The sequence below is a fragment of the Antedon mediterranea genome, chromosome 5 (genome assembly GCF_964355755.1).
Source record: "Antedon mediterranea chromosome 5, ecAntMedi1.1, whole genome shotgun sequence".
Classification (NCBI taxonomy): Eukaryota; Metazoa; Echinodermata; class Crinoidea; order Comatulida; family Antedonidae; genus Antedon; species Antedon mediterranea.
Window position 1 is genome coordinate 29,974,655 of NC_092674.1, and position 23,971 is coordinate 29,998,625.

At 33.5% G+C, this 23,971-nt stretch overlaps 2 protein-coding genes across 2 annotated transcripts; both read right to left on the minus strand.

Moving 5' to 3' along the window:
* Positions 1 to 1,800: 1,800 nt before the first annotated feature.
* On the minus strand, positions 1,801 to 7,203 carry LOC140049915 (uncharacterized). Its single transcript, XM_072094869.1, has 2 exons — positions 6,792 to 7,203; positions 1,801 to 2,288 (listed from the first exon to the last, which is right to left on the minus strand). The coding sequence occupies exons 1-2, from the start codon at positions 7,201 to 7,203 to the stop codon at positions 1,801 to 1,803; spliced, it is 900 nt and encodes a 299-aa protein (XP_071950970.1).
* Positions 7,204 to 12,385: 5,182 nt separating this feature from the next.
* On the minus strand, positions 12,386 to 20,495 carry LOC140049441 (acid-sensing ion channel 1-like). The gene is made up of 9 exons (XM_072094322.1): positions 19,908 to 20,495; positions 19,402 to 19,624; positions 17,531 to 17,662; positions 16,306 to 16,452; positions 16,019 to 16,158; positions 15,517 to 15,581; positions 14,867 to 15,020; positions 14,381 to 14,472; positions 12,386 to 14,098 (listed from the first exon to the last, which is right to left on the minus strand). Exons 1-9 carry the CDS (start codon positions 20,168 to 20,170, stop codon positions 13,911 to 13,913), a joined length of 1,404 nt encoding a protein of 467 aa, XP_071950423.1. The 5' UTR covers positions 20,171 to 20,495; the 3' UTR covers positions 12,386 to 13,910.
* Positions 20,496 to 23,971: the final 3,476 nt, after the last annotated feature.

The following is a 23,971-nucleotide window of genomic DNA, read 5'->3' on the forward strand; positions in this document are numbered from 1 at the left end:
TATTTCAAGCCCAATAACATAATAATAGCAATGATAGTTTTAAAATAATAACGACATTTTTTTGTCGCAAAGATAATTTACCAACATACGGACAGAAATTCCGCAAGGTGTCTCCATAACTTGCCCTTTGGGCGCCAAAGTTAGATAGGCTACTGGTATGACGAAAAAGGAGGAGAGTTGATATAAATTTACACTGATAATAATTCTCTGAGATAATTCCATATGGACAAAAACACCACTATTGACGTATGTGAGTCCGGCAAATTCCTATAACAGCCTACGCATGAAATAGCTACATCGGTCGTTCAGGTGCAGTTAATATGAAAGGCGCAGAAAAATAAGGAAGAACATAACTTTTTACATTTTTGACAAATAGAGTAAAATGTCTGTCTAATATTCTGCTCAGATGTTCTGCATAAATCTAGTACCGACTCCACCTTCGTAAAAACTCCGGAGTTGTATTGGTGTGAGTTAGCGATCTGAAAGAAGGTGTATTACATTGTCTGACCAGATTATTCCATGATCTGACAATGTAACATAGAAAATGAACAGTAATGCTTGGTTGCCACTACAGACGCAACACAACGACGTAACGCAACGTAAGGGATTTGACCAATCACAAGCGATGGATTTATTCGACTGTCGCTTGTCATTGGTCTGCGTCTACGTCATTGCGTTGCGTCCCAGTTTGAACTAAAATTGAACTTGGTTCAAGTGACAGTTCGGATGATCCCAGCGGTGCCCGTACGTCCTTGTGCTTCCAAGTGGAACCAAGAACACCCTTGGTGAATGTACCTAATCAAATGCATTATGATAGATTTAAATATTTATTTTTTATTTTTTAATGAGTTTAAATAATGGTACAGAAATAACGACATAAAATAAAGTAAAACACATAACAAGTTTATCGTTAGAACGTTTAAACGCCAACTATACTCGTCATTATAATACTACACATGTAGTGACGTACACAAAATATAACTATATATATATATATTTACATCAAAGAAAACGCCGCACAAACTGTACACAATCAAAACGCGATAATACACGCGTTGTGTCAATATTTAAATAAGACGGGTCAAAGTTCATATATATACAAATGATAATATTAATGGCCAATAGTTGTATGAAAGTATAGAAATACATTAGTTATAGTGTTAAAAATAAACAAATGGTTACGTATTTATGGATAACGAATTCTACAAAATATCTGGTTATCTTTGACATTTCGAAACATTTTACAGATAATTGAAAAAAAAACAAATGTTCTCAATGATGACGAATTCAATTTTAGTTAATACAGTGCAAGGGCCCACAATTGAGGCGACTTACAGTGGGTTGCCGCAACCACATTACGTTGTTATGCTAATTTGTTGCTGCTTATACAGTTCCACAGAGTACATACTTTAGTCAATGCAGTATACCACAAAAGCAGAATAAAATTAAGTAACCCCATGACCAGGTCTGTAAATGAGTTTAGGTGTTGGTTATGTTGATATGAATACTCTACTACCTGCTAAAGTAACTCTTTCTTATCGTAGTTATTTTAAAGAAAATATTTTAACGGTAAAATCTAAATTAATATAATCTTAGTTAAATAGTTCAAATGAAAGTTTATAATAATAATAATAATAATACACAAAACAAAGAATGAAATCACAAAATATGCTATACGGTGTGCGTTATATACAAATGCACGAAACGGTTTTAAATTATGGCAAGTTGTATCAATCCGCAGCTTTGTGATTCGGTTCATGCGAATGGTGTTATGGGGCCATTTTTACGTGTATTAATACTTTAATATATCGATTTTTGTATAATGTTTTCAGGATACAACATTGGCGGTGAAGTTGACGAGGACGTTGACGTAGATAAAGGAAAAGTGTCTGTTATTGGTGAATTTAATAACGGAGACGTTGCACACGCAACCGGTGACGTAATTTTAGTAGGTGATGACGTTTCTGTTGGTGACGACGAAGTGGCAGACAATGGTGAGGTTGGTAGTTCAGTTTTTGCGTTTGCATTTTCGTCCAATGAAATTTTCTGTTCGTTTTCATTCTCATTCGGTTTTTTCTTGGCTTCCTCCTTTTTCCACTTCATTCGTCGATTTTGGAACCATATTTTGATGTGCCGTTCAGTCAGATTGAGCAAGGCGGCCAGTTCTATGCGCCTAGGCCTAGAGATGTATTTATTATAATGAAATTCCTTCTCAAGCTCAAGTAGTTGTCCACGTGTATATGCCGTCCGTGTGCGTTTGTTCTCGTCGAAATCTGTAAACGATGCGCCTAGAAAATACAAACAATTAATAATGTTAAGGTTACGATTCATTACGTACTTCATTAAAAGATCATCGCTAACACCTCAATACGAAGAAACCATGTATAGATCTTGTGAAACTTAATAAGTTAATAGCATTAGTTCTTTAAGGAAATGACAACAATGCGAAAACCAATTATCCTGCACACAGTGATAGAGAGAATAAAATAAAAATAATGTCTCTCCGCGGTTACTTCTTGTCATCAAAAGTTAATCTCTTATTATCAAAAGTTAATCACAAATTAACAAAGTTCGAAATCATTGACATAATAATTATATATAATAAATAATATAAACAGGCAAAGAACATTAATTCCAAACCGCTCTCGGTGATATACTGTAATTTAATTAATTTGAAACAATATGAGGAAATCTGTGAGAATGAGAACAATTCACAATCGTCGATAGGGTTTGGGAAATATATCAATTTAATACAGTAGTACGGTAGTTAATAAAAAAAACGGCAAGCGTGTGTTTAGTTATTTACTGTTATTTTTGTCTTTTGTGAGAAGCATGTCGTCTGATATCACTTTTTATAACATAATTAATGTTAGCTATTAGCACGCGCCGCACCTGGGTTTGTAATATCTATGACTAATGTGTAAAAGGTGCTGCACACACAATACAGGCAGCATTTGTAAAGTAAAAAAAAAAGGTAAAGGTGAGTCCCGTGTTCTCTGAACGTAGGGGAATGAGCTGTTAGGAGCTCATTGTACTAAGCCTCGGCATTATGTGGTAGGGTGGCCAGTTCCTTTCAACACCGCCTTATTTCTCCCTAGTATTTTTCAACCAAGTACTCATTTATTTTTAGTTGTCGGGAATTGAACCCGGGTCTATCTGTATGACAGTCAAGTGTCCTAACCACACGGCTATCCAACTCCTTTGTTACAGGATCTATTATAATCGGGTATGAGAACAAATGTTATTAGGACAAGTTTCTATTTTATATCTTCACGTACACATAGCTAATTACACAAGACTAATTGAATAAACTAGCATTGTTTTAGATTGAATCCTGTCATTGACGATATGTGTACGCTCCCATGATTCCCAAGAAAAATAGCACAGTATATAGGCGGCAAAATGTGATATTTATTTAAAATAAACGGCTGATTTACATAGCTACGTTTGTTAACGTTTTGCGTCGGATCTGTCCACGCTAAAAGAAAGGCCATAAAAGCGCACTCGGCGCGGCTTCTTTTTATCTGAAAAACAGATTCCAATATCGATTTAATATACAACAACTTTGTTCAGTCGCAACTTATATTATTTGCAATTCCTAAGTAACGGTGTCCGCAGCTGCGCAGGCTATATATTTTACTCGCTAGGTACACCGTCCAAAGGTCCAGTGTAGCGGCTGCGAGGCAAATACTACTACTTGCGCTAGAGTGTTTTCGCTTCTTTGAAGTTTACCGGAAAACGTCCTCCAGTTTTCTGTGTGTATACAGACGAAGAAATGATATTTGAACGTATCCAATCACAATGATGAGGAGGTCGGCTCGCCGATAAAACATTAACCCGGTAATTAAGTGCCGAACGATATGAAATTGAATTGTATGTTAGGCCTACAGACTGCGTGTGTACCAAGCCATTTTGACATTTCAAAACAAAACATGCGAACATATAAACACAATTCAATATACTTTTTAACGTGTTTACGTTTAAATAAAGCTTAGTGTATCACAGTTTCAAACATTGAGTTTTATTCAATAGTTATACAGTTACTAGGATTAAATACATATCACGTAATTAGTATATATAAACACAACAAGCACAGAACATTAATTCTAAACCGGTGATATACTGAAAATGTTTTAATTAATTTAAAACGATAAGATGAGGAAATCTTGTGAGAATACAGTGTTATACAGTAGTACATTTGAGTATTTTCGTATTGAATTTCTCAATTTTGCCGATCATTGTATCGTTATAATATTGCAAAAATAATTAGTTTCTTTAACTTCTATTTTATTTCTCTTTCCATATTTTCCTTGAAAAGTGTGTTCCGTTATTCTCTTAGTTTTTAGTTTTTTCTATGTAAGCCTATCTTCCCTCAATTGTTATTTATTTTTGACAGTATATTGATCGTTTACCTCTTTTTGCAGACCCATGTATGTTATGAACTATTTTTCAATAAAACGGAAATAATCATTTTTTAAATATATATTATTATATTATCAAATATTACTAGGATAACGATTAAACCAGCGACGAATAGAAATTGTCACAGTAAATAATTTGCGATTATAACACTGATTCTCAACTGGTCATTGGATCTGTAAAGCTTTGTTCACACTCGGTACGTAAGCACATCGCAAGCGAGTTGACCAATGACAAGCGACATTTTGAATAATCCATCTCTTGTGATTTGTCAAATTACATTGCGCTTATTACGTCCTTGCGTTGCGTCATATAGGAACAACCAAGCTTAAAGTAAGATTAGGAATTAAAAACGACGGTATCGGTAATGTTTTTTAATATATCGTGTTCCGTAAATGCATGCTGACGATGATATACGTTTTATGCCTATATAATCGTTTTTATTTTATTTGAGTCTCGTTCCAGGATTTAGCCTTATATCAGTAGGCCTATTTGCCCTTACTTTTTTTCTCGTTAGGGTAGCCTTAATATTCTATATGACTCTGTATTTTAAACTAAATTTACTCCAACGATGTCAGCCTGAGAAAAAAACTAGGCCAATCTCTACCATTATTTAACGATTAGGCCTATGATCGTTTGTGATATAATAATACTTTTAGTCTTATACCGCGGTATACCATGCGTTATTCTTATATCGCAGTATACCATACTACTGCGTTGTCTTATACCGCGGTATACCATGCGTTATTCTTATACCGCGGTATACCGTACTACTGCGTTAGTCTTATACCGCGGTATACCATGCGTTATTCTTATATCGCAGTATACCATACCGTACTACTGCGTTAGTCTTATACCGCGGTATACCGTACTACTGCGTTAGTCTTATACCGCGGTATACCATGCGCTATTCTTATATCGCAGTATACCGTACTACTGCGTTAGTCTTATACCGCGGTATACCATGCGCTATTCTTATATCGCAGTATACCATACCGTACTACTGCGTTAGTCTTATACCGCGGTATACCATGCGCTATTCTTATATCGCAGTATACCATACCGTACTACTGCGTTAGTCTTATACCGCGGTATACCGTACTACTGCGTTAGTCTTATACCGCGGTATACCATGCGCTATTCTTATATCGCAGTATACCGTACTACTGCGTTAGTCTTAAATCGCGGTATACCATGCGCTATTCTTAAATCGCGGTATACCGTACTACTGCGTTAGTCTTATACCGCGGTATACCATGCGCTATTCTTAAATCGCGGTATACCATACTACTGCGTTAGTCTTATACCGCGGTATACCATAATATGCGGTACTCTTTAGTTATTCTGTATACTATTACCATATTTTTACTTTTGCCTTATCTGCGTCATAATGCCTTATGAGTTTTTTGTGCATATATTACTGTAAATACTCTCTAATAATATGTTTATAATGTAGCATTCTTTATATGGTAACTGACAACAGACTCATTTTTCAATCAATAACTTATTTTACACTACTACTGTGGTGGTTGTACCGAAGAGAACTTTTAGGTTGCAGTTGTTATTGGGGATTGTATTATAATTATTGAATATACCCGACTATTTCACTATTACTTAGTTTAGATTTGTCCATTTTCCTATAAAATACAAGACTGCATAGATAGCCCTATAAAACAATTGGTATATATAAGACAATGACTACAAAGCATTAAACCAATTAATCTTGTAACCTAGTGTCATGCTACAAACAACAATACAGTCCAAATCTTGTAACCTAGTGTCATGCTACAAACAATAATACAGTCCAAATCTTCTTAAACACAATTTGATAGAGGTACAGTTTCCTAGATTAACTTTCTTTTTTCTTTCTTTACATTCGGCAAAAGTTTTATAATTATCCGCAAAATATATATGCCTTTAATAATCTGTAAAAGTTTGAAAACTTGTTTCCAAAAAGTTGGTCAAATAAATATCTGGGAGACAAAATTTACAATGTTCTTCTAAGAGTTTGAGAGAACTATTAAAATAGAATTGATTAATTACAACAATTATCAATTTGTATAGTTATTTATAATTTCGGAAATCAATACATTATACAAATTTAGACCTAAATTAAAATGGGAAATGTGGAAGTTAGAACAGTAAACTTTGTCACAATTTGTTTGTTGTTATTACGAACCTTTTCGACGTACCAGGTCTTTGTTAAGTAATCACTTTACTTACTAGCACATTTTATTGTATGTGCTGCCAAGAAACGAACATTTTATTTGGCACACTAAGAAATGTTTATGTTTTAATGCCACTGAGGCCTCCCTCTGAAGGGAGTTGAACTTGTATAATTAGCGGTTTTTTTTATGACAGTTTGAACATACCTTGCCAGTTTGCTTTCCACATGTGTGCGTGTGACTTTGTCTGTTTCATCCAGGGGTAGGCTTGGTACCGTTCATTTTGGCTCGTCTGCTGCTGCAACTTCATCATCAGGGTTGCCGTGTCGGTTTGCATCTGCGAAGTCTGGTTTTGCATCTGACAAGAAGCCGCATACTGACTTAATAAATTGTCTTCCAACTGCTGGTCTACTACGGCCATTGACGACCCTCCTCCACTACCCCCACCGCTGCCACTATACCCCCCATTTGGTAAAGTCTGCCGATTAGCGTAAATACAAGCTGGAGGCGATCCCCCATAACCCACACTTTGATTTTGACATGTTGGTTGCGTCGGTAAGTAATGTTCCTTGTTAGTAGATGTATATAAACTGTTATAATACTGATTATTACCATCCATAATGTTAAGTGTCGATAATTTCAATTAAGTGCAATAACACGGCAGTAAAAATCTTCCAATGTGTACTCTTGTAGTCCGTCGTTAATTTGCCAGATCCCGTTATGGTGCGGAGTCCGCTAAACGTTTCACAACACAAACAGATCAAACAAACTGAACACGTGTGTGCGGACGCAGACTCATTTATATGTCAGGGAGACCAGTTTGTATGCAGTGGTCAAACTCCAAACTTGTTCGAACGTAGCGTTATCAAAGAAATAACAACACAACTGGAATATGTGCTCTATCGTTATGTACAGGTTTTTGTCTTCAAACGAATTAACTGTAACTGTCAGCGAATGAATAACCATACAACACTGAGTCCTGGTGATGAATATTCCACGGCCAATATTGACTCATCATCTCTATAGGCCTATGAATGGCAGAGAAAAGGACATTCAGTACTATGATTAGAATTCAATAAATAGTTTTGCCGCTCAATCAATCGAAAAACAATTGTATAAGAATGGCCATTGTGAAAGAGAATTGTCCAAAAAGTCTAAATAAGATTACAAGGATTAACAACACAAAGTGAGCCGCAATGGAACCACAAATTAGAAGTATAAAGTCACAATAAGACAAAGTAGACATACTAATTTGAACAATTATTTATCTTGAGACACTTTGATACCTAATTATTGTTAATATTTAGAACCAATTTCCATTAATTCGGCAAGGTGTTACCTTTATAGTACGCCGCGTGTCTTGGACCAGGACCTACACATTTTAATATAAACAAGATGTTTTCCCATTGATGACACCTTAAACAATTTATGATTCAGAAACTAGAGGCAAACAAATTGGTATTATTAATGTTTTGTAGGTTTGCATGATTAGAAAAGTAATAATGTTTTGCAGCAATTCACCAAGTTACTAGATAGAGAAATGTCTTCATTCTCCAAATTACCGTCAAAGCAAAATTACATTTTTCTTTAAAAAAGAATTATTAAATGTGTTCGTGAATAAGCATTAACTTCAATGTATGCATTTCACATTACTCTTTAAATTATTAAGAGTTACAGGTAACTCGGCCTCCTACCGGTATATTGATTTTGTTCTTAAAAGAAATTAGAAAAACGTCGATGTCTCCGAGAATGAAAGAACAAGTATTTGACGTATAATAATATAATAGTTTTAGTTTAGGTAATGATACACTGTACGACCTATTATGATTGTCAAGGATTTTCTTAAAATCTATGTGTTTATTAACTATCATATATCGAAAGTGAAACAAGTGCTATTGTTAACTTCAGAATAAACCGATCGTCACGCTTCTACTAGAATATGCGATCGAAAAAAAGGCATATAGGCCTCCTCTACTACAATGAGTACATAAGCAAGTTATTAACCATTCCACGAGATTTTAAAACAACCGGATTATTTAATTAAAAATATGAATGTTGGCATATTCGAAGATTCGCCAAAACTCGACAAATGCAGATAATAACACAGAATAATGCAGAAACCAGCAACTAATTAATCGTTGTACATTATTATAACTAGATAAGACAGGTAATGTAAACACACTGACGAAACGATACTTGATAAACTAAGCAAATAAAATGTCGTCTTTGCATGATACCAGAAGAAGAGGAACAGGTTTTATAACTTGGCTGCTATCTTGTTTTGCAGGATGTAGAGTCGCCTTAATGACTGAATTTTAAACTGTATTTATCCTCCCGATACATTTTATCATAAAAAAACAAAAATACATAACAACGGTTATTACTTCAAAAATTGTAATTGTAAAAAATAGGCAAATCTTAAAGGCAATCTTAAAGTAAGGGGCGTGGTCATCAGCCAATGAAGCATATGAGGTTCTCAACTGATCTAACATTCTTCTTATTAGTGGTGGTAAAATATTAGCAACTTAAAACTGAAGTCTGATGAATGAGATGACCTACAATAGCCAAACTTATCTTATTTTCGTGCGTTTTTAATAATTTTGTACAAACAGAAAAAATCTCACCAAAATTGTATTTAAAATTCAATACTAGTAGTTGATACGCTAACGAAATGGAACCATTCCGTGGAAAGGGAAGCGGAACACGAAAGTCAGTCGCAGTTTATTGACAAACATTTTGCATTTATATTGGTCAGCATGCAATCTTACCAGTTTAGTTTTGGAATTTATTTAATACTGTATTGAATTTTCAATAGTGTCAATAACTTACTATAACCAACCTGAAACCAACTGTCTTCTTATGCATGATTTCTGGCGAATTTTGCCAAACTGCCTTACTTTCTTCTGCAAGCTTCCTGATTCTTCTTAATCATTCTCCAAATTCCACAACAATCTTAAATTTCACCTTTTAAACTTATAATTTTGCTTTTCTTTGTTCTTTAAATACTGGAAACATCGTATATATATAGGCCTAAATTATAATTTTCTTCAACCGGAGATAAGTATCACAGACTGATTTTAGTTATTTCCAATCTGTATTATCAAATGATAACATTTGTGTTCATCTTCGAGTAATAAGTCTCAGGATCCTTGTTTTAATTAATATGAAGATATAATAAGTTGTGTATTCATCAGAGAGGACACAATAGGAAGGGTATTTAGCGTGATTTATACTCAGTTAAAAACTTTTTCATTCAGAAACTTCTTCATCGTTATTTTCTGCAAACCTTTTGTGATTTTAAGTTCTGCAAACTTTTTGCAAAGTGATACTTGTTTCCATAAAAGCGACAATATCAATATCGATATCAGTAAATATATTTAATCTAGACCAGCAGCCTAAACTAACTACGGTAGTGTTATCAAGATATTTTACACAGTTCAATATTTTATCAGATATTTTAACAGTGTCATCAAACACTTTGGTATCTTTATTCCCTGCTATAAATGGGGTTGTTCATGATCTGTTATCATAACACAAAATGATACCTAAAATAGCAAATAACCGGATTTAGAAGTGTATATAGTTCGCCTATCACATAATATAGGAGAGAGGTGATAGGAAGTGTGAAAAGTAAGTTATGATGTGTAGGTAGGTGACGTGTAGTGTTTAGGCCAAGTTGCACACACTACCTGGTCTGGTATCGTTTGCATTGATGTATGTGCGTAGCGTTATCATGTGCAAATGCAAGAGAGTGTTAGGTCTTTTGTTGTTATTTTATCTTATTATTAACATTATTGCATTCAAGCATCCTGTTCAATATTTTTCAAGTGCGTATTCTACCTATTGGATTTTTGAAAGTTACGTTTATTTAACCTATTTATCTCACAAGACCGTCACAAGTACACACATCGGCAAGATGACACGTAGTGCGCGTACCTTTTGAACTGGAACTTATCGTACAATAGGCCAAGTAAATATTGCTTACGATTTCTTTGTCGGTACGTTTGATGTTGCCGCTATTTTGGTGAGATACACTTTGTTACGTCTTCGTAAGATACCGTACATGAAAACTGGTTAATCATTAATCCAGACCTTTGTGCCTTCGTTATCTTGGTATATGGATGTTCATGTAGCCAACAGAAACACACGTTGACAGCGAATGGGCGGGGTTTTGTAATTCCAGCCAATCCCTATAAATTCTGTGTTAATGATTTTATGAAATAAATGAAATGACATATAGCTTAGATAACGGCAATTTGGCGACATCCCTTATTGTATAGAATATTATATATTTCTAGCCACCACAAAGTTATCTAAATGAGGGCGCTATATCACCAAGTTAAAATAGTGTTTTACAAGCAGCACGTATTACACAATAACAGTAATGACAGATTAGCAGTGACATGCGCACATTAGTCACAAACCAATCTTCCTTGTGATCAAATGATATTTGCCTTGAATAGGACGAATTTTTGCGCGTGCACAAATTCAATTTTCTTTTACAAACTTAACAAACCAACAAAAATCACTTGATTGACAGAGAATTGCGGACGTGCACACTGACTGGACACTTCGAAACAAAGTCTCGCCAACTTCGATTTAGATTCTGAGTCTATCAAAAGAACAAAATCAACATTGAATATTATTATGCAACAAATTGAATTGGTTTGATATCGTAGATCACGCGAGAGTACTTGTAGAGTACTTGTAAACAAACACACTTGAGCCGGCGAGGACTTGTTTAGGTGAAACGGCAGGATTAATTTAACTGAACGAGTATTTGATTAGATATTGAAAATATTTAATTTCAATATTCAAGAGCTAGAAAAAAAAGTTATATTAAGTGAGCACATCTAATAATAGGTCACTGTACTCTGTGTGCTTGAAACGATAGATTAAGGAAAAACTCTTTGTAACCACCACAATGATTTGGGATTTATACAATTTGTAACATTTTGTAATGTACGTCTGATTTATAGTATTTACTATACTGTAACTTAAAATATAGTTCTGAATGTTGAGGGCGGCATTCAGATAGAAGTGTTTCCTTTTAAATTGTACCATCATAGACATTCTCATGTATTCCATGTTGTCTTAAAACGATGATGTAGAAACGTTTCTCTGGGCACTCGGTTGAACAATAATTTCTGTTTGGTAAAAATAAACTGCAGCAAAGTAATCATTTTAAACAAATTCAGGACAAATTAGGCACATAGACCTTCACCTTGTTGTTAATTGCCCCGATGGACCGAATTGTGGAAATAGTTCATCAGGACTATTAGAGAATCCTGTAGTTTTGTATTATATTATTTGATTATAGCATGGGGGAAAAATTACATAATTCCTCCATGATTTTAATATAGTAAACCAAGTGCTTCCAAAAGTTTGTTGATAGAGGTATCGATAGAGGGCGGTAATGTAAACATAATTCCTACCGTTTGGTTGCATTTGGAACCACTGATCACTCTCGTGTAAAATTGAAAATATATATCGCCCTCTATATAAACACAGAATAAACACTTCCTCTGTTGAATTCTGTGAACTTTCACAATAGAATAACACAATTGATCTTTCATCTAGTTTTATTTTCTCATCATCGATTTTGAAAATCGTTACTTTTTTTGCTAGCTTGTTATTAATATGCAATTAAATTAACAACCACCAGCAGTTATGAATAAGCAATAAACACGTTTCAATTCTCTTTTCATAAATCAGCTAAATTTAAAAGAAAAATCATTATCAGAAATATATATATATATATATATATTTTTTTTTACGTTTGTTTTTTTATTATATAGCAGGAAATACCACAGGGATAATTCTTTGTTTATTTTGTCTTTTAGGAAAAAATCCATTTTACTTATCACGTTAAGAACAATTATTGTTTTACTTTCTCCTCATTTAGATGTTTTATGTTCCCATTAAATACACTGAATCCATGTAATATATCTCTCATAATAATAACAGTTTTAGTAAACAAACTACATCATAGCAAATCAATCTGTAAGGTATAGTCCCCCTGCGCAGTTGTAAAGCTTGGTTCCCACCAATACTTGGTTCCCACGCGTAAGTGATTTGACCAATCACAAGCGATGGTTTATTCGAACTGTCGCCTGTCATTGGTCAACTCGCTTGCGCTGAGTTTCTAGTGAAACTTTAGACGCAACGCAACGACGTACGAGGCCCAACGTGAGTGATTACAAACGATATTTGCGGTGCGTTTACGTCCCTGCGGTGCGTTTACGTCCCTGCGGTGCGTTTACGTCCCTGCGGTGCGTACAAGTTACGTGTCCTCTTAATAGATGTTCTACTGCATACGTTTGTTTGTAGTAAAACTACCACGTATTTATTAAAATTACGTCGATACTTAATATTATGTAAAGCGCTGTCTACACTATCAAACCTTATGTGACAAAACAATGTGATTTGCCCATATATGGACATAATGATGTCATATCACCACCATATATGGGCATATATTTATATTGACACTGTTGATTCGTCTATTTGTTATTTAAATATTTTTATATAGTTTATTTTATATCACTGTTGTTACTTTGGGAGTACGGAACCTGAACTCTTGTTATAGTGATTAGGTTCACTTTTAGTTCCTGCCTACTCCCTTAGTTTCTGTGTTTTTGTTTGTTTGTAACTGGTTTTTGGCAATAAATAATAATAATAATAATAATATCACTACCATATTTGGGCACATCATGTCAAACTAGTTTGATAGTGTAGACAGAGCTTTAGAAACATGTATTATAAGTATGCTATTATTATATATTAATTTATATAATTGAGATCGATATTTTTGAGAACAGAAGACAACAGAAGAAGAGCGTTTCCGAGTTGTTGCCACGCGTTTTGAAAACATGCCTTTGGCCATTTGGCTATTTCTCAGGTGATGCGTTGTTTTTATGTACTAAACATCAATCAATTTTATCGTCATATTTTTATTGCGTTGTTTATGTACACACTTCTGATGAGTCAATTATATATTGTTTTTTTGTTTTCTTGTGTGAGTTAATCACACTTTTATATTTCAATTCTCTGTTATGAATATTGTATACATGTTCAAATATATAAATCCAAAGGCAATTAAATTACTAAAAATAATGAAAATGCTGTGAGTATCAGTGGCTGAATCTCAATGGAGATACAAAATAAATAAGCAAAAAGCTAAATCAAAACGATAAAGTAAAACAGCCCTTCATTAGTGCAACTATAATTATAATTATCTACCGGTAAGCCATCCGTGCCTCTGAGTGACGTCATCGATTATCGCGTAATCTCCACTTAGTTCTGGTATTCTCCCAACACTGTGCCTCAATTCATTTCCAGTCCGTTGTTATCTACTCCAATTCTCTGTTTGCTGATTGATCTCAGTTTGCTTGTTCTCCTTGAACCGTTTTGTTGGAATATAGATTGTACTTTCAGTACGAAAAACTGACCAAGCTCAGCAAATGTTATGACACTAGCACCAATGAAAAGACCTAACTGGCCACCGATATCACCTACAGAATAGAAAAAACAAGCCCTATTAATTGCTTTATTTTCGTCTTTATCATGATTACAAATAAAATTTAAAAAAAAAAATGCTTTGTCCACTAGCGTTGTTAATTTGAGTTTAATAACCAGAGTTCTGGATATCCCTACCCTTTTATTTCTCTTTCAGTATACACACCGTATAGTTGTCTCGATTTTTTTCAATTTCTTTGTAGACTTTTACGTCAAACAAAATATGTATTCTATGTATAACTTTGGGCATTAAAACAATTAAAATCAGCGATACTTACTAAGAAGGGCTGAGAATGTCATGGCTGCATTCTGTTTATACTCCTGAAAGTTAAGTTCTTCGTAGTACACGTCCAGTAAGATAAAGTTTTCCCTGTTAAGATGAAAACATTTAAATCTAACCAGTAAACTAATAATTCAACTAAAATATTTTAATTTAACAGAGTTATTATATTAGTATAGCCGCACATCAAAAAGCACTTTTATTGTTTGTACTTTTTAACGTTTCTTAAGCTTGGTTCCCATTAGGACGCAACGCAAGCGTGTTGACCAATGATAAAAGCGGCAGTTTGAATAATCCATCGCTTGTGATTGGTCAGCTCACTTACATTGCGTTTCGTTCTTCTCTAGTGTGAACCAAGCATAAGCCAATCAATAACAAATTATGGAGTTATTAGAAATTATTTCTTGAACGCTCTGATATAGACTTAAACGCGTTTGCGTCGAACGTTTGACGCTTTATATCATCATTGAGTTTTTCCACTCACTTGATATATTCTGATTCGGAGCCATAGAGTGTTTTCAGGTCAGCTTCGACGTTTTTATTCGGTATTGATGCGTAGTTTACCGATGTGTCAAATGTTGTGTATTTGCAGGGTACTGGACAGTCGCATTCTGGTAATTTGCCACTCTTTAACCTCTCTGGAAATCAAAATGAAATAGTGATTGAGCATAACCTGATAAATTATTGTTATAAACTACAAACAAATTAGCACAACCAGAAATTTACACGCACCCTGAAACACTACTATTTGTCATTTCTACAGTTGTAAAGGAAGTCTGTTATTAGGTAAATCAACTGTCTGGCTTTGTTGATGATGGCGAAAAATGTAGCGCAATGAAGTGCCACCGACTGGACACATAGTAAACGTAAGTAAAACGCACTTAACTTGAAGAATTTTGTGACCTCACGATGTGCCGCTTGATAACATTTAGTCTGCGCACGCTCATAAACGTGAGCATGCGTAATCACATAGCGCGTCGTGACGACAACGAAATGTCGCTTTTGTCAGAATGGAGAGAGATTAGTAAATTATAAGTTGCCTATTTCTTCATTACAGATTCTATGTGGTACAAGCTACCGCTTGTCTGTGTAAATTGTCCTTTAGACTACAGAACATGGCCCATTGGCGCTTACCTAGTACATCTTTTGCGCATGAGTTCGTTTGTTTCGGCGTACACTCTGTTGCGTTACCAGGATATCTAAAAACCAATAATGACAATAATTCGTCTTATAATGTTTAATATTCTACAGAATTATAGACAAAATGCATACAGTGTATATATGCATTCTTATTAATTAAATAAGGATACTTAAGATAATATTCTAGGACGCCCTCTATATCGTCACACAAACATGTTTCCATAGTCGCTCTCGTTAAACTAGTGGAATAAAGATCTGTTCAGGCCAACGGCTTTGTGTAAGAGGATTTATCACGATCAAGTGCGCAAGTACCGACTGGCCAGCTTATACGCATGCGTAGAGAAGGATTTAGAAGAAGAAAACATGAATACGCATATACGTATCAACTTGACGCTTTCAATTCGCGCGAACAAATTCGCCTAGGCGAAATCGGCGCGCCTACGGTTGTTTTTCCATCCGTTGAATCATAGATTAGTGTGAATGTGTATTCACTTACCTGATTGGACGGCATTGACATTCGGTAAATATCCTGTCCAGACGACATTCAATATAACAACCAGACAGTGTATACTGGTCATAGTACGTTAGTTTGCGTGAAGGCTGGCATTTTCCATGAGGAGGATCTAAGTTTGTAACCTTCAAATAAAAACAAAATAAGCTACTTTTTAAGCTGTACGTACGGGGGTGTTGGTGGGGAGAGGGAGGCGGATGGATATATGGAGGGGCAGGGCGATGGAGATATGGTGGGGGATTGGTTTAGGGTGCGTATATTTCTTCACTTACCTGGATACGTTTAGTAGACGTAAAGGCGTGGTAGCCTGGAGGAATTGAGATGCCTTTTGATTCTATAAGAGGCGGCTCGTTCTGATCGTGTACCAGTACCTTCAATCCTGCCTCGATGTTCCCGTCCTTAGTCTCTGTATATTCATCCTTTAATAAAACAACAATAACATTAAATATACGGAAAATGTTTTTTGTGGGACCTCATAGAAATTATTATTACATACACAACATAGTATCATACATATGTGTTTTGATTGTTGTTATATATGCCAAAATTGTTTTCTTTTAGGAATACCGTGACAAATCGCCTATTCATTAAGTTGAATTGATTGGATTGATTGATTAAATGATTGATTAAATGATTGATTAAATGATTAATTAAATGATTGATTGATTAAATGATTGATTAAATGATTGATTAAATGATTAATTAAATGATTGATTAAATGATTGATTTATTGATTGATTGGCATAGTTAAAATATAAGGTGCTCTATATTCAAATACTATACGTTCAAATTCACTGTTAAAATAATACGTCCAGTAAGATTGAATTACGAAATATTATTGGCTACAGAGTAAAACTAATTAAGTTTCATTGTATCGAAATCAATAATCAATAAATCTAGATTTAATGTCATTATAATACTGCCGTACCCTTAATTAAGTTTTATTGGTTAATCCAGCGAGTCTAATATGTCATTAGCCTCCGATATAAATATTGATTTCGCAGTTACATTCAGGTACATTAACGAATCCATTATTCAACGGTTTGACTATCAAACCGAATCAATATGATATAATTTAAAATAACTTATTGACTCAAATACACCCATTTCGCATAACAGATCGTGAAAGCTCTTAAACACAGGTAAACATGAGACATTTCCCTAAGTAGATCACCTTTGTCTAACAACAATGACAATGTTAAGGACCCCGTTGTATAGAATGCGTCACAGACGGACGCCAAGGCAATACGTTGAAAGCCTATTAACTATCTATGCGCATAAATCAAGTTTTGAATCGTATAGTAGATATGCGCGTCGTTAAACGAAATCGCACCATTTTAGTTTGCACACTTTCATCATTCATTTTTTTGCTCTTTTTTGTTGTTGATTGTTCAGCGCTTAGAGGCGCCCTGCATTTTACGCTATCAAATTGAACATTATCATTAGTAATTATTGATATTCAATACGTCGTAATCAAAATCATAACTATGTTCTTACCTGGAGTATGTTTATCATTATTTGTAAGCCATTTCCAGCTCCTGGTTGTTTTACCTTTAATATTGCGTTATCGCTTTCACCAGAATTAAATGTGTAACAATTCCCATACGATGTGAAAATGTGAGTGAAATTCTGGAAGAATAATATAAAGTGAGATAAAATACACTGACACTTTTGCTGCTTATGGCGCCCCATAGCCACTTGCTTGAAAGTCTGCATTTCTGTTTTTTGGTTAAACAATTCAGAAATTAACTCTAGTAAATAGATGCATACATTGACCGACGCTGTTGTGGATTTATTCTAGTAAAAATCTGTATTGCTCAAATGTAAGTAGGGGAGAGGAAAAGGGAGTACTTTTAGCAACATCTCAAAATTTCCTCGTCACCGAGTCATCTTATTAGCAAACCTCTCAAGATTTGAGGAGGGAGAATACTTGACTGACATTTCAATGTCAGTCGAATAGCCGTCATCATGTAAAGTGTCTTATATTAAACAATCCAAGTGAAGGACTTTCACAATCAAATATTTTAATAACAAAAGAATGGTTGTCGTCACAGTCTTTATCATTAAACATTAATACAAAGATCTTCTGCACGTTTTTCTTAAATACAGTTTGTGTGCTGGTATGTTAGCTTTTTGTCATACCCGTCAGGTATGTTCCCGACATCATCATTTCTCGTGGTGCCACTCCCCTATGCCTAGTTTATATGCCTAGTTTATATGCCTATTTCAATGATACGTTGTTTTTCTGACAATAATATGCCGAATGTATCTATATGACAGGTCTTTAGGCGTCTCAGGTCCACGGTTATGGAACGATCTTCCAGTGTCAATTCGGTCTGAAGCTAGCTTTGATAGCATTCAGCGAAAAGTAAAACGTTTCTTTTATGGAACATAATTTCGATGTACAGCGTGTTTGATAATGATTTCATTCTAAGAGCGCTATATATATTGAGTAATGTAATGTAAAAGTAATGAATGTATCTATATGATTATTATTCTATATTCTAATTTAACTTATCAAAGATTATTATATTATCATCTAAATGAAATATACATACAAACTGTGGTTTGCTTATTATTAGGACATTTGAAATTCGTCACTTAATAAATACACGAATTGTGTAAGGTATAGGCTATAATGCAAGAATGATGGAGTTGATTGAATCGTAACAACTACACCCACATTTCTTTCTTCTTGTTTAAGACCAGTTTAAGTAATTAAAGTACAATTTATTTTGTTTTCTGGTTGGATTTACTCGTTAGCTATAATTTGAGAGCAAGTAATTGGTACTGTACTTATTTTGATTAGAGTGAGTAAGTAAGTAACATGGTTAGCAGATCCTGAATAAAAGAATCTCTGACAAATTTATTATGATTGAGCTGTAAGAAAATACCAGCTGGTTTGTTTATTATTTTTCCCACAATATAATACCCATGTGTAATTAATTATGAATTTGTAACACAAACATGTCACAGGAATTGTTTTATACTTGTAAATTTCAGACAATCGTTATCTTATATTATGAATATGATATAGTAAGTTTGCTAGATATATACAAACCCATAGACAGGATTGTTACAGGCGGCTATCTACCAACTAACTAACTATATAGCCTAGTATAGATGAGAATAGAATGCTCGGCTATAGCTTGGTAGGATTACCCAAAACATTTTCATGAGTTGACCTATTCACCAGCACTTTAGTTTGAAAAGGGCACTTTAGGAAAAAGGGTTTCTTTCGAGCTCTACGAACCCCCTGGCAACAGTCCATGAGTAATGCAATGGAACTCTACAGACCTGTATTTTATCTGGTGAACGTTGGGAAAGACAAAAACAATGACGTAAACAAGTCGAGCGTAGCTACTTACTGTAGCAGAGCATGTCTGGTCCAGCCATTGACAGGACTCCACCGTTTCATCGTCCAGTTGAAAGCCCACCCTCCTCGTGAATTCCGATGTGTTGAACGGTTCGCTTCCGAAGATATCAGAATAGTTCTCAAGTTCTGATTCCGAGTAATAATCGTAATCTTCCGCTTCCCATAAATATTCGATGATCTTTCGTTCGTCTTCTGTCAGAGATGAATTGCGGTACCTGTAATGAAAACAGTTTTTTACATATTGATTCTACAGTTATTGCAGTATATGTACTTTACCAACTTTTAGCATAGGCATAGCTGACGGTCTATATCCAAATGTGATATGCCCATATATGGACATGATGTCTTATCACTACCCTATTTGGGAATATGATATTCCCAAATAGGGTAGTGATAAGACATCATATAGATATTATCACTACAGTATTTTGGGCACATCACACTTTTTGTCAAACTAGTTTAAGGTCTAATTAAAGTACGTTACGTTAAATAATATACCTGTTAAAATTACATATCGTGACTGCTGGGAAGTCCATTTCAGTTAGGAAGGATAACTTGATCTCTGTGTTTACATTGAATTGAATATATTCATCAATGCGTAGTACAATCTGCCAGGTGCATACGCCAAGCCCGCCTAGGAACACCATCAACCATAGCACCTTAACGATAAATGCTTTACTTGTTGCAATGTACTGTACCCCATGTAGGGTGGTTGTGGTAGCAAACTCTTCCTCAACTGTAGTCTGCTCCTTTCCCGCCATTTCAATACAACTCGTGGGCTGCACGAAGAAAAATCAACTCTCTAGTCTCAACAAACTTTTCTGCAAGTTTGGGATGTTTCGCATTAAAATGTGTACAATAGGCACATGCCTGTCAGTACCTTAGTTTACACATTCCCTTCTGTTATTGATATCTACTAATGTCCTTCTTAAATATTTTATTTCAAACTCCAATTAATAATCCGTCGGTAAACATCATTACTGCACTTCTTGAGTATCGATACACCACCACCACCTCACTTAATAATATTTAACAACTGAGACACAGTCAACAAAACTGAATCGCAAGAATCGATTGAACTCATGACGTCTCTTGATGCGGTTTCTAATAATGTCTGAAAGGGTAACGAATTTGTATGTGTGCAATAAGAATACTGAATGTCACCCTGAACGTATCTTGGCAATAGCCAAACAATACAATAGAGTTTGTAATTGTGTGTTTCAAGCTTCATTGATTTTCTTCATAAAAGGATGTTTTGAAATCTAAAATAATGAGGCTATAGTAGATTTGTCTTCCCTTGGGGGCTAGTCTTTAGTTCAAGCAGAGTGAAGCGTAATTAATCTCACTTTATGTGTTTCTTGATAATTTGCTTGTGTTAATCAGTGTCAATTGATACTATATCGTATTCAATATCAATCAGCGTTGGTTCTCACTTTGGACGCAACGTATTTGGATCATCCGAACTGGCGCTTGTGATTGGTCAACTCAATTGCGTAGTGCTACGTTTTAGGACGCGATGGGTCATCCAAACTTTCGCGTGTGATTGGTCAACTCAACATTGCGTTGTGCCTACGTCATTTTAGAACATTCATAACATATTCATATCATAACATGTTCATTTATAACATATCCATTTTATAACATATTCATATCATAACATATCCATTTTATAACATATTCATTTTATAACATATCCATTTTATAACATATCCATTTTATAACATATTCATTTTATAACATATTTATTTTATAACATATTCATTTTATAACATATCCATTTTATAACATATCCATTTTATAACATATCCATTTTATAACATATCCATTTTATAACATATCCATTTCATAACATTAACATATTCATATCATAACATGTTCATTTATAACATATCCATTTTATAACATATCCATTTTATAACATATCCATTTTATAACATATCCATTTTATAACATATCCATTTTATAACATATTCATTTTATAACATATCCATTTTATAACATATCCATTTTATAACATATTCATTTTATAACATATCCATTTGATAACATATCCATTTGATAACATATCCATTTTATAACATATCCATTTTATAACATATTCATTTTATAACATATCCATTTTATAACATATCCATTTTATAACATATCCATTTTATAACATATCCATTTTATAACATATTCATTTCATAACATATTCATATCATAACATGTTCATTTTTAACATATCCATTTTATAACATATCCATTTTATAACATATCCATTTTATAACATATCCATTTTATAACATATTCATTTTATAACATATCCATTTTATAACATATCCATTTTATAACATATTCATTTTATAACATATCCATTTTATAACATATCCATTTTATAACATATCCATTTTATAACATATTCATTTTATAACATATCCATTTTATAACATATCCATTTTATAACATATCCATTTTATAACATATCCATTTTATAACATATCCATTTTATAACATATTCATTTTATAACATATCCATTTTATAACATATCCATTTGATAACATATCCATTTTATAACATATTCATTTTATAACATATCCATTTTATAACATATCCATTTTATAACATATCCATTTTATAACATATCCATTTTATAACATATTCATTTTATAACATATCCATTTTATAACATATCCATTTTATAACATATCCATTTTATAACATATCCATTTTATAACATATCCATTTTATAACATATTCATTTTATAACATATCCATTTTATAACATATCCATTTTATAACATATCCATTTTATAACATATCCATTTTATAACATATCCATTTTATAACATATCCATTTTATAACATATTCATTTTATAACATATCCATTTTATAACATATCCATTTTATAACATATTCATTTTATAACATATTCATATCATAACATTATTCTTATTAAGATCATACATATTTGATTAGAGAAATTATATTACGTCTACATGATATTGAAAGGCAAAATCTTATCGAGGAAATTAAACTTTCTCCAAGGTTGAAACAAAGAAATGAAGACAGATCATGAATGTAAATGAGTTAAAATTAGGAATTTTAGATCTTGAAAATAAAAATGGAAGATGGTCAGGAATTAAAAGGGAAAAAAAAACGAATCATAAAGTCTGTAAAGTTTGTAAATCTAACGAGGTTGCAAATGAATACCACTGTTTTAGTATGTCCATACAAAGGAATAAGTTTTTTTCAAAACCTTATTATTTTAATCAACCAACAAATGAAAGGTTTATTTTATTAATGAAAAACAAAAAGTAATCAATAACCTTGCATCGTGTGCGCGCGTGCACACGATGCGTTAACACATGATTATTGTCTCTGCTCCATTTGGTATAATAATGAGCTAGTTACATTCTCCCAATCCTAGCTGAATTCATACCGTCGTATGTATACCCTGCAGTTTTGCGGACTGAACCTAGTCGCCTGTGAACGTATCTTTAAAGATATATTTTCCCCCAAAAACATGAAAAATGTAGATTAATTAAATCAGACTTTGAATAGGTTATTTTGTAGTTTTAATAAAGTAAATCACTTCCGTAGAAAAAAAACGGGGAAAAATAATGTTTTCACTTATAAAATAACATGATAAATGGTTAAGTTCAACCAAAAATCCATTGGCTGGCCATTTTTTGCTTTGAATTACAGTTTTTCAGGTAAATAATTTTTGTTTCGATCCAATTTTTGGTTGAAGTCAATAACTATTATGTGACATTAAAATGGCATATTCAACAACAAAAATTGTAAAAAATTATTTTTCAGTTGGACAATACATCTTTAAGTTGTTGTTTACACAATGGGGACCTATTTCAATAATTGCAACAGTTCCAGACTGTCAATCGATAATGTTGAAAGTCAGGGTATTATTAAAAAACGTTGTGAAGAATCGATATCTAAATGTATGTTGTTTTCACACTGGTGATGCGTTTAGCGTTAAAAGGTTCACAAGACAATTGACAAGACCTGGATAATATATTACGTAAAATACACTGAGCATGCGCGTTCCTCTAAAACAAATGACTAATATGATAACTAGCATTATAACATAGTCAACTACGTAGTCATAATGCACGCAATGCAAATGATTATCTTTTACCTAAATGTACAAACAATTTGATCAAGAACTCTATTAAATACCAAGGAGCTAAATTATGGAATTCAATTTATGTAGATATTAAAAATGCATCTACAACTTCAAAATTTAAATTAGTATACAAGAACTATTTGCTTTTAAGATATGATGAACGTTATATATACATATTTTATAAGACCAGTTAAGATAGGATAATATGATTTAAATAGAAATTGTAGCTTTGTTTTCTTTTATTTATTATTATTTTATGTAGGCCTATATATATTTTTTTCTTTTTCGTATATTCGTATTTAATGTTATATCTTGGGGTGGGTCAAACTTAGTTTTTCTGACTTATATGACTCTCCCCCCCCCCCCCACATGACTACTTCATTGTATTTATTATCCTGTATGTATGTTATTATATTGTGGAAATAAATTGAAATTGA

What these genes read in the sequence shown, in the direction of transcription:
- LOC140049441 (XM_072094322.1), bottom strand. Translation starts at nt 20,170, where the DNA reads ATGGCGGGAAAGGAGCAGACTACAGTTGAGGAAGAGTTTGCTACCACA. An exon ending in ACGATATGTAATTTTAACAG is followed by an intron (nt 19,625 to 19,907) that starts GTATATTATTTA and finishes TTTTCATTACAG; the next exon opens with GTACCGCAATTCATCTCTGA. An exon ending in TCCGAATCAGAATATATCAA is followed by an intron (nt 14,473 to 14,866) that starts GTGAGTGGAAAA and finishes TCATCTTAACAG; the next exon opens with GGAAAACTTTATCTTACTGG.
- LOC140049915 (XM_072094869.1), bottom strand. Translation starts at nt 7,203, where the DNA reads ATGGATGGTAATAATCAGTATTATAACAGTTTATATACATCTACTAAC. An exon ending in GTGGAAAGCAAACTGGCAAG is followed by an intron (nt 2,289 to 6,791) that starts GTATGTTCAAAC and finishes TGTATTTTCTAG; the next exon opens with GCGCATCGTTTACAGATTTC.